This window comes from Myotis brandtii, unplaced genomic scaffold (genome assembly GCF_000412655.1).
Source record: "Myotis brandtii unplaced genomic scaffold, ASM41265v1 scaffold650, whole genome shotgun sequence".
Classification (NCBI taxonomy): domain Eukaryota; kingdom Metazoa; phylum Chordata; class Mammalia; order Chiroptera; family Vespertilionidae; genus Myotis; species Myotis brandtii.
The window spans coordinates 183,440-195,104 of record NW_005370517.1 but is presented as its reverse complement, the minus strand read 5'-3'; the positions used below and the strand labels follow the sequence as shown (position 1 = coordinate 195,104).

Genomic DNA, 11,665 nt, shown 5'->3' with positions numbered 1-11,665 from the left:
TTCCCTCTGCACTGGCTTTGGGACGGCAAAACAACCTAACCTGCCCATCATCTGATGCCATCTGGTCCTCCTGAGACCTGTTCCAAGGCAAGAAGCCCCATGGCAGGAGACCAGGAAGATGGAGAGTTCTACAAAGGGTTATTGCATTATCAAATGATGGGACTTCTGTAAGTGAAGGCGAAGGTTAATAGTGTAGGTTAAAATTAACTTGTCCATTGTATTGTGCATAGCATCCCATATTGGAAGAAAGCTAGAGAACACATTTTTCAATACAAAAAAACCTTTATTTCATAAGAAAAAAAGGCACAAAATGAGTGAAATTCCCACATGCATCTTTGTTCTTTCAGAGTCTTTTTGTTAAATTGCCAAAACTCGTAGCAGATGAAGCAGAACCTATGATCAGATGTCTTAACTAAGATACGGAGAGGGAAAATACACATCTGAGAAAAGGCTCACCATAAATCCTTAGAAAAATACAATCAAACAACAGGGATCGCATGACAAAGTTATAAAAAAAAGTTTACATAAAGAACCATTGACCAACCCAAATATTCTCTAGAATGTGGAGGAACTGAATCCTCATAAACTGCTGGAAAGATGCAAAAATATACAATCAGTTTAGATCACAATTTAATCTGTGTAAGTTAAACATTCACTGATGACTCAGACTATGCACTGAGCTATTTACAAAGGTAAATGAAACTTATCTATCGCTATATATAAAAGGCTAATATGCAAACTGTCCCCTCAGAAGTTCGATCACTCGCTACATGCGCTGTGATAACTTTCAGCAGCACTTTTTTTCAAAATAAAGTAATGAATTAAAACTTCCCGCAAATGCTCTTTTTTTTGGCATGAAACTCAACATTTTTAAGCGTAAAAATACCGATGATGTTAACACCTTCAGAAAATTTGACATATGAAGTTTTGAAGCTTGTTGTCAATACCACAAAATAGCATACATATCAAATCGCATATATGGAAACATATGTGTAACTCCATCTATTGAAAAAAATCTGTATTATTAACCGTTACACCTAGTATATTCAATCCACATTCTCATGACCTCTGAGGGGGAGGGAGGATCTTGTCTCAGTGACATCCAATATAACTAACAATGAAGGACTTTCACCCAAATCAACAGGAATGCCTGCTGGGTAATGAAAGCCACATCCCTGCACTCCACTCTTTTTTATTTTTCTGCCAGGGCAACAAAGGCTCTGACTTGAACATCAGAGAGGCTACAGTAATCCACAAAACCCTTTTTTTTTTAAATATATTATTGATTTCAGAGAGGAAGGCATTGGGACAGATAGAAACATCAATGATGCGAGAGAATCATTGATTGGCTGCCTTGTGCATGTCCCCCACTGGGGATCGAGCCCACAACCCTGGCGTGTGCCCTCGACTGGAATTGAACCTGGGACCCTTCAGTCTGCAGGCCGATGCTCTATCTACTGAGCCAAACCAGCCAGGGCTCCACAAAACCTTTTTTAAAATGTCTTAATTAGAGAGAGAAGGAAGAGAGAGAAATTGATTTGTTGTTCCACTTAGTTGTACATTCACTAGTTGCTTCTTGTATGTGCCCTGAAAGGAGATTGAACCCGCAACCTTGGGGTATCAGCATGATGCCCTAACCAACTGAGCTACCCAGCCAGGGCCACAAAACCTGCTGGATATATTCCATGACAATGACTACATCCACAGAAGGTGGGCACATCCCCAGTGGGGGGTGTGCAGGAGGCAGCTGATCGATGTTTCTCTCTCATCGATGTTTCTAGCTCTCTATCCCTCTCTCTTCCTCTCTGTAAAAAGTCAATAAAATATATTTTTTAAAAAAATGTCTTACTAATTCGAGAGAAGGAAGAGAGAGAAATTGATTTGTTGTTCCACTTAGTTGTACATTCACTAGTTGCTTCTTGTATGTGCCCTGAAAGGAGATTGAACCCGCAACCTTGGGGTATCAGCATGATGCCCTAACCAACTGAGCTACCCAGCCAGGGCCACAAAACCTGCTGGATATATTCCATGACAATGACTACATCCACAGAAGATAAACATGACGGGAGACCCCCTGATTAGTGCACACACCGATCCTGCAGTCTTTTTCTCAAAAATTTCTGGGTGCACGTTAAAAGGCACATTTCAGCTAGTGGGCTGGCCTCCTCCAGCACCTACCAGGTCGTCAGTGTTTCTGGTGCAATCATGGTTTCTCCTAACCCCTAAAACCAGTGACCATCACCTGTGGAACTGTAGACATTAGGGCACCTGGCCCTTTGCAAGACCTGGGCAAGAGATTCCTTTCCCTTCAAAAGTACTGGCATCGTTTGCATACAAACAAACTCACCGCTGCTCCCAAACGTACTCGAGGTTGTCACAGCTACCCCCCCCCTTTGGAGTGACCTCTGTGTCTCATAGCATCCAGACTTCACATGAGGACTACAGGCCCCATAGTCTTTCCTACAGAAATACGAGCAACAAAGCAAATTTGGCAAAAACTGCTGAGCTAATTTCTGTACCGTATCATCTCCTAGGAGGCAGAGAAACTTTAAGGCTTGTACGAGTTATTCACCTCTTTGTGCTGGTATAGACCCAGATCTACTTATAAAACAACCCACACAGTAACTAGAACACCCAAGATTAAAGAAGACTTAGGGGCAAAAGGCCTTCATTATTTTACAAGGCAAAGGGACAACACCCTCACAGTTCTTGCATGTGTGACACTCAAAAAAAAATTAATCACTGGTTCCTGGCTGGTATGGCTCAGTGGTTGAGCATCGACCTATGAACCAGGAGGTCACGGTTCAATTCCTGGTCAGGGCCAATGAAGTATTGTAGTATCAAATTCATAAAGATTTAGGAATTACTTGGGATCATGGGATCGATCCCAGTAAGTATCCCAAGAAGCAGAATTCAATTCCAGGTGTTTGCCCTAGCTTTAGTCTGCTCAGAGCATGTGTTTAATCAGGATAATCAGCTGAAACACGGACTTAACATGCATTTCATCATGGCAAACTGTAAATGACTGGTGAAGGGCAAACCAACACCAGCTCCTTGTCCCTAAACCAGGAAAACCCTGTTGAGGTTAGAACTAAGGCCTTTTCAACTATCAAATTTCAGCCACTAAGAACACTGAGCCCCAAAACTTGCTGGGTGATTGGAAATCCAAATGAGGTAAACATGAAGATTTTTCTTTCACACTTACCTCTGCTGTCAGATGAATCCCGCTTCTATCTAGGATGAAGTTGAACTATAGGATCTATCAACTATCTAGCATCATCTCCTTTATGGTCCTGTTAGCCTATAACCATTCCTGCTGAGAATGTCCAAATGCAAGTCCACTTGTCCATACGTTTGGACGTATGAGCTTCAATTCAGACAAATGAGGCTCCAGTGCTTCCCACAGTGTTGTTAAAACTGAACTAAGGCTCTCTCCTGCTGGTGATAGACTGGCTAAAGATGGGATCCACTGAAGAAGAAAGACCTGGTCTTCAGCACCCTGTGTGCTAGCCCAGAAGTGTTATTTGAAAGCCTCTGCTACATCTGCTGCAGACCCCCTAAACAAGTGGACTTGCATTTGTACATTCTCAGCAGGAATGGTTATAGGCTGACAGGACCATAAAGGAGATGATGCTAGACAGCTGATAGATCCTACAGTTCAACTTCATCCTAGTTAGAAGCTGGATTCATCTGACATCAGAGGAATGAAATTTCAGGAGACCAAAACGAGATCTGAGTTTCTTTATAGAAACTTCGTTCCCAGCCTTGAAACTCTTGGATGCGATGAGTCCTGGATATGCAATAGGTGACGACAACATTTTCCTTTTATGTATGAAGGTGTAGATGGAAGCTGACTTTTCTCACCCAAAATGGTTTATAGAATCAACTTGAAAAACATGAGGCAGCAAACAAAGGAAAGAGTAAAATATTTCTTTTATCATCCTTAGGTTCTTTGCTAGATTGTAAACTCCATGAAAGCAGGATAACTTCCCTATCCTTAACACCTGGCCTATAATAAATACTCAAAACATAAAAAAACAACAACAAAAAACAAAACTGAACTAAGAAGCTATTAGCGCCCTGACCAGTTTGGCTCAGTGGATAGAGCGTTGGCCTGCGGACTCAAGGGTCCCAGGTTCGATTCCGGTCAAGGGCATGTACCTTGGTTGCGGGCACATCCCCAGTGGGGAGTGTGCAGGAGGCAGCTGATCGGTGTTTCTCTCTCATCGATGTTTCTAACTCTCTATCCCTCTCCCTTCCTCTCTGTAAAAAAATCAATAAAATATATTTAAAAAAAAAAAAAAAGAAGAAGCTATTAGCTTCCTAGACATCTCAGACCTTCCTCCCATGTAAACTCTTATGTGACGGGGAGGTTACAAGTTTGGCTAAAAGATATCCCACGTTAACTCCACTCCTAAGTCCTTTCTCTACTGTGAACTCTCTTATGATAACGAAGGCTATGGATCCTGGTAAAAGACTTCCCACATTCACTGCACTCATATGGCCTTTCTCCAGTGTGAAGTCTCAGGTGACCTACAAGGCCATTGCTACTAGTAAAAGAATTCCCACATTTAGGGCACACATAAGGCCTTTCGCCAGTGTGAACTCTCTGATGATGCACAAGGCCACTTCGGCTGGTAAAAAATTTGCCACATGTACTGCACTCATAGGGCTTTTCTCCCGTGTGAAATCTCTGATGATAATGGAGGCCAGTGCTACTGGTAAAAGATTTCCCACATTCATGACACACATAAGGCCTTATTCCACTGTGACCTCTCTGATGATAACGAAGGGACTCCTTTCTTGAAAAAGATTTCCCACATTCGTTGCACTCGTAAGGCTTTTCTCCAGTGTGAACTCTCTGGTGCTTATGAAGGCCTTGGATTTTGATAAAAAATTTCCCACATTTGTTGCACTCATAAGGCTTTTCTCCAGTGTGAACTCTCTGATGATACTGAAAGCCATTGCTACTCTTGAAAGATTTTCCACATGCAAGGCACTCGTAAGGCCTTTCTTCAGTGTGAACTGTCTCATGACTCCGGAGGCCACTGCTACAGCTAAAAGACTTCCCACACTCACTGCACTCATAAGGCTTTTCTCCAGTGTGAACTCTCTGGTGACTGTGGAGGGCACTGCTACAGCTAAAAGATTTCCCACATTCACCGCACTCATAAGGCCTTTCTCCTGTGTGAAATCGCTGATGATAATGAAGTCCAGAGCTACTGAAGAAAGATTTGCCACACTCACTGCACTCATAAGGCCTTTCTCCAGTGTGAACTCTCTGGTGACTCCGGAGGCCACTGCTACCAGTAAAAGATTTCCCACACTCACTGCACTCATAAGGCTTTTCTCCAGTGTGAACTCTCTGATGATTGCGGAGGGCACTGCTACAGCTAAAAAACTTCCCACATTCACTGCACTCATAAGGCCTTTCTCCTCTGTGAAATCTCTGATGATAGTGAAGGCCAGAGCTACTGAAGAAAGATTTGCCACACTCACTGCACTCGTAAGGCCTTTCTCCAGTGTGAACTCTCTGATGATAAGGAAGGTAATACATCCGTGAAAAAGACTTCCCACACTCACCACACTCACCACACTCATAACGTCTTTTTCCGGAGTGAACACTCTGATGACAGTGAAAAGTAGAAAGTTTGCTAAAACATTTTCCACATTCCTGGCACACGAAACGCTGTCTTTCAGGACAAATATTCCTGTCCTGAACAAATGTGTGGATGCTGCCAATGGTTTTATGATATTCTTCCCAGATGTCATCGTTATTTCTGCTTTGAAAACTCACCTCAGATGTCAAGATTTCATTTGTTCTATCCCTGGTGGGAGTAGCCTGTTGCTGTAGATGTCCTGACCCAGTTAACATGTCTTGTCCAAATTCCTCACAGGTAGAAGGTTTCTGTGACACACTAAAATCACCGCCCCTCGCAAGAGAGATGCTGTCCACATCTCTAACGAAAGGCTTCTCTGTCCTATGCTGCTTCTGGTGCTGGTCAAATTTTGCACGGAAATAAAATCTTTTTGCACACGCCCCACACCTCAACAGTATCTGGCTGTGTTGGGTTTCCTTCAGTTCAACCAGCTGGAAAATGTTTCCCAAGACGGGCCCACAACTCCTACAGGGGTGGCTCTTCTGGGAAGACAAGGCTACCTTGGGATTCCTGGCCTGTGACACTCTAACAGAAACCTTCTGTTCAGGGGGAGCCGCCACATCCTCTGCGCCACAGCAGCAACCTGAAGAAAAGGAAACGCTGGTGAGGTACATTTTGACCTGATAGGGAAGGGGTAGCCTCACCACAAATATCCATTTGCCAGAGCGAGGCATGATTTTATGGGATGATTTTCTTTTGTTTCAAATATTTTTATTGATTTCAGAGAGGAAGGGAGAGGGAGACAGAAACATCAATGACGAGAGAGAATCATTGATTGGCTGCCTCTTGCACGCCGTCTACCGGGGATCAAGCCCGCAACCCAGGCATGTGCCCTTGACCGGAATCAAACCTGGGACCCTTCAGTCCATTGGCCGATGCTCTATCCACTGAGCCCAACCGGCTAGGGTTATGGGATGATTTTCAAGACAAGTGAGTTAGACGCTAAGAAATGGCTGACTGCTTACACATTACTTGGCCCCAAAGGTCAGTAAACGGTACAAACCACATCAAGAAAAGGACACAGCATAGGATGAGACCCAGAAAAGAGAGGCAGGGTCCATTAGTTGTCCCTCCATAAATGGCTTCCTCTCAGACCAGCTTTGCAGGTGATGGGAGTCTGTGTAGAATAATTTGAATGTGCTCCAACCCATAAAGACCAGTTGTCTTAGAGCTGGTGTGACACGATGTTCAAGGTCAACATTATGACACATGCACACCCCATGGCTCTGCAGGCATGGATCAACGTTGCAGTCCAGGAAAGAAAAACCTGAAAGGGAAATGTGTGAGGTGCCAAGTTTAGGAAGGTGAAGATTCCCCATGGGCTGGGAATCTGAATAGAAAGGATCACTATCAGAATTGAGTAGTTGGCAAAGTGTCAATAAGGAAGAACAAGTAGAATGGAGTGGAGCTGGCAATGGTACCAAAAACTGAACAAAAGGAGTCCCTAGTTACTACCTTCACAAAGCCCTGGATCCATCTCTCTCCAACAGCACTTTATCCCGGAAAGACTGCCTCGGGGGCCACCCTGGCCTGGACGGGGTCATGTATCGCCTGTGATGCACAAATGATTCTTCCCCTTAAATCCCAGTGGAGCCATTCCCTGGGATAGAGATGAATAGAAATCCGAAAAGGAAAACTGAAGAGCTGGATGGCCAGAACGGTGGTATGACAACAAAGCCCAAAAGAGACCACAGGAGAAGGTCTAGGTCAGTGACATCAGCAAGGGGGCAGACCAGGGGATACCAGTGTTCATCCCTCTCCCAGACCAAGGAGACAGCTAGCTCTCCATGAACAACCACCAGCACAACACAAGAAAGGGGAGTAAGAGTCCAACGGAGACAGCTTCCTCCGCGCTCACCGCCCGTTGGCGGGTGCACGGTTCGTCACCGCGGCCACTGCTAATGCCGGCGCCTGGAGTGGCCTGGCTGGACCAAGACCTCCCCGCCCCGCCTGCCATGTGAGCAGGTTTCTTCCCCCCACCACCTATTGCCACCACGCCAGGGAACATCCTCAAGCCCTGGCCTTCAGGGAAGAGGTAACAGGAAGCCGGAGCCGAGCTGCCTCCTGCACACTCCCTACTGGGGATGTGCCCGCAACCAAGGTACATGCCCTTGACCAAAATCGAACCTGGGACCCTTGAGTCCACAGGCGGACGCTCTATCCACTGAGCCAAACCGGTTAGGGCTCTCATCGATGTTTCTGACTCTGTATCCCTCTCCCTTCCTCTCTGTAAAAAACCAATAAAATATGTTAAAAAAAATTTATGAAGATAACATTGTGTACCTTAATAGATACACAATATGAAAACCTGTGAATGGAGACATCAGAAACCTATAAAGGAGTTTGGTGGAGAGTCAACGGGTAGCATTTTTGTATTCAACTGAAGGTGTTACCAGGATAAAATAGGCTGTAAAGCGTATGCGTTCTTTTTTTTTTTTTTTTAATATTTTTTGATTTTTTTACAGAGAGGAAGGGAGAGGGATAGAGAGTTAGAAACATCGATGAGAGAGAAACATCGATCAGCTGCCTCCTGCACACTCCCCACTGGGGATGTGCCCGCAACCAAGCTATATGCCCTTGACCGGAATCGAACCCGGGACCCTTGAGTCCGCAGGCCGATGCTCTATCCACTGAGCCAAACCGGTTAGGGCGAGTATGCATTCTTTTGTCTTAAGTCTCTTGGAAACCACAAGCAAAAACCTGTGTGATAGATATACAAAAGAGATACGAGTCAAACCACTATACAAAATGACCAAATCACACAAGAAAGACCACAAGGCAGTAAGACAAACAAATGGGTGCAAAAGAGTTAAAAAAACCAATGAAGAAGCAGCAATAGTAGGTCCTAAAACAAATTCTCCAGTCAAAAGACATAAAAAACCTGGCTGGCGGGGCTCAGTGGTTGATCTTTGACCTATGAACCAGGTGGTCAGGGTTCGATTCCAGGTCAGGGCATATGCCTGGGTAGCGGGCTCGATCCCCAGTAGAGGGCGTGCAGGAGGCAGCCAATCAATGATTCTCTCTCATCACTGATGTTGCCATCTCTAGCTTCCTCGCCCTTCCTCTCTGAAATCAATTGAAAAATATATTTTAAAGAAGAAAAATACAGCCCGAGCTGTTTGGCTCAGTGGATCGAGCGTCAGCCTGCAGATCAAAGGGTCCCGGGTTTGATTCCAATAAAGGACACATACCTTGGTTGCAGGCTCCTCCCTAGCCCAGGCCCTGGTTGGGGCTCACACAAGAGGCAACCAATCGATGTGTTTCTTTTTTTTTTTTTTTAATATATTTTATTGATTTTTTACAGAGAGGAAGGGAGAGGGATAGAGAGTTAGAAACATCGATGAGAGAGAAACATCGATCAGCTGCCTCCTGCACAACCCCCACTGGGGATATGCCCACAACCAAGGTACGTGCCCTTGACCGGAATCGAACCTGGGACCTTTCAGTCCGCAGGCCGACGCTCTATCCACTGAGCCAAACCGGTTAGGGCTCAATGTGTTTCTTTCACACCGATGTTTCTTCTTTGTCTTTATCTCTCTTCTACTCTCCCTAAAAATCAATGAAAAAATATCCTTGGGCGAAGATTAACCAAAAAAAAAAAGAAAAAAGAAAAAAGAAAAGAAAATTACTTCATAGCCGGCCACTGTGGTTCAGTGGTTACAGCGTTCACCCAAACATCAAAGGGTCCCAGGTTCAATTCCTGGTCAAGGGCAAATACCTGGCTTGTAGGTTCAACCCCTACCCAGGTCACGGTGAGTTCCAGGGGCCAACAATCTTTGTATCCTTCTCACATGTATATCTCTCTCTGTCTTTTCCACCCCTCTCCCTTCCACTCTCTTTAAAAAAAAAATCAATGAAAAAAATATCCTCAGATGAAGATTAACAACAACAAAAAAACTTTATAGGTAAACATTGGCATGGATGAAAAGGGGCCACATGCTAACCTGACAAGCTCGGGGAAGGCCTGTGTGCAGGCCTTGCAAACTCAGAGACCTAAAGTACCAAAAAAGGGGGGTCTGAAATGAAAACCTTTTTAAAAAAATATATTTTATTGATTTTTTTACATAGAGAAAGGGAGAGGGATAGAGAGTTAGAAACATCGATCAGCTGCCTCCTGCACACCCCATACTGGGGATGTGCCCGCAACCAAGGTACATGCCCTTGACCGGAATTGAACCTGGGACCTTTCAGTCCGAAGACTGATGCTCTATCCTCTGAGCCAAACCGGTTAGAGCTGAAATGGAAACTTTTTAACTAAAAGTAGTTCATGGCAGGTTTCGTATTCATGTCCTAGGCTAGTATCTTCCCTGACAAAAGTCAACTTTTAAAAAAAAAGACCTTGACTGGAATTGAACCCGGGACCCTTGAGTCCGCAGGCCGACGCTCTATCCACTGAGCCAAACCGGTTCGGCAAAAGTTAACTTTTTAAAAAAAAGATTTTTTTATTGATTTTTACAGAGAGAAGAAGTGAGAAGGAGAGATAGATAGAGGCATCCATGAGAGGGGAAACATCTATAGGGTCCCTCATGCATGTCCCCTAACGAGGATCGAGCCAGCAACAAGGATGTGCCCTGACCTGGAATCTAACTAGCAACTTCTTGATGCACGGGTCCAAGCTCAACCACTGAGTGACACAGCCTGGGCCAAAAGTCAATTTTTACCTTAACTGAGCCTGTCAATTGTCTTTTGCATCTATGAAAACATACCTTGGGCCCGGCCAGCATGGCTCAGTGGTTGAGCATCGATCTCTGAACCAGGAGGTCAGGGTTGCGGGCTGGAATCCCAGTGTGGGGCGTGCAGGAGGCAGCCAATCAATGATTCTCATCATCGATGTTTCTATCTCTCTTTCCCTCTTCCTTTCTCTCTCTAATCAATAAAAATATATTTAAAAAACACACACAAAAAAACAAAAACCCATACCTTGGGAATATCAGGGTAACTTCCCGCTATCAGGATCTCTCAGGGCACAATGAATGTACCAGGGCAGGGACTACAAATACTCTCATTATTTTTATCGTGTTGATTGTTGGCTGTTAACTATCCTGTATCCACCTATATAAAAGATTTATCATTGCCCTAGCTGATTTGGCTCAGTGGATAGAGGGTTGGGTTGGTGTGTGGACTGAAAGGTCCTGGGTTCAATTCCGGTCAAGGGCACATGCTGGGGGGGTGCGAGCTCGACCCCCTGTAGGGGGAGTGCATGAGGCCAAAGCAAACAAACCAGACCTACCAAGATCAGCAAGGGCCCAAAAAACTGAAAGTCAAGCAGTGAGGACAGAGCACATCCTGGGAAAAGGGGCATGAGGATATGTTAAGCCAAGTCCAGGTCTCTGGTGACAGTGAGGGTCTTACCCAGGGAGGATACAAGTTCAAAGTTCTCCAGCATCACATTCAGGTACAGCTGTCTCTGACCCTCATCAAGGAGGCTCCATTCCTTCTTGGAGAAGTACAGGGCAATGTCCTCAAAGGTCACGCCAACCTGTCAGAATCGAGACAACTGAAACTGTGGTAGGCATTTATACAGACATAATGCAGAGCAAAGACAATGGGCCAACCAGCGGAGAAATGGGCGGGACCCTGAAACGGGTGTCTCATCACTCCCGCTGCCCTGAAGCTGGCAGGGGGTGAACCTATGGAGAATGTACCTTTACATCTTGCCCAGGAGGAGTTAGGACACCTATGATGAATACAAAGAATTATTTTATTCATTTTGGGAAGTCACAGACGGGTGCCTTTATACATTGGGATCCACTCTCTGAGAAAATAATGCAGGAATGTTTTCTCTAAAGGTTGCTGTGAAGCATCCATCTTATATAAAAACTGCTGTTTGAAATTTTAACCCTGCTATTTTGGCATCTATAAATGCTTGCTGGCTTAAATAATAAGGAAAACAAGACTACTCCCATTCTAGAGAGGCCATAAACCGTCCCCAGACGAAGTTATCAGTGCTGGCGCCAGGCCAAGCCTTCGGTTGAGGTCTCAAAGCCCCAGCACATAGGGCTCTT

The 11,665-nt window shown here is 44.8% G+C and overlaps 2 protein-coding genes across 4 annotated transcripts in view; both read right to left on the bottom strand.

Moving 5' to 3' along the window:
- Nucleotides 1–11,665, bottom strand: part of LOC106723804 (zinc finger protein 883-like) — a 139,348-nt gene that overhangs the window by 66,285 nt on the left and 61,398 nt on the right. The gene's annotated exons all lie outside the window — the stretch shown is intronic.
- LOC102260574 (zinc finger protein 883) lies at nt 4,313–11,138 on the bottom strand. Its single transcript, XM_014528780.1, has 2 exons — nt 11,013–11,138; nt 4,313–6,243 (listed from the first exon to the last, which is right to left on the bottom strand). The coding sequence occupies exons 1-2, from the start codon at nt 11,044–11,046 to the stop codon at nt 4,415–4,417; spliced, it is 1,863 nt and encodes a 620-aa protein (XP_014384266.1). The 5' UTR covers nt 11,047–11,138; the 3' UTR covers nt 4,313–4,414.

What these genes read in the sequence shown, in the direction of transcription:
- LOC102260574 (XM_014528780.1), bottom strand. Translation starts at nt 11,046, where the DNA reads ATGCTGGAGAACTTTGAACTTGTATCCTCCCTGG. An exon ending in TGAACTTGTATCCTCCCTGG is followed by an intron (nt 6,244 to 11,012) that starts GTAAGACCCTCA and finishes CCTTTTCTTCAG; the next exon opens with GTTGCTGCTGTGGCGCAGAG.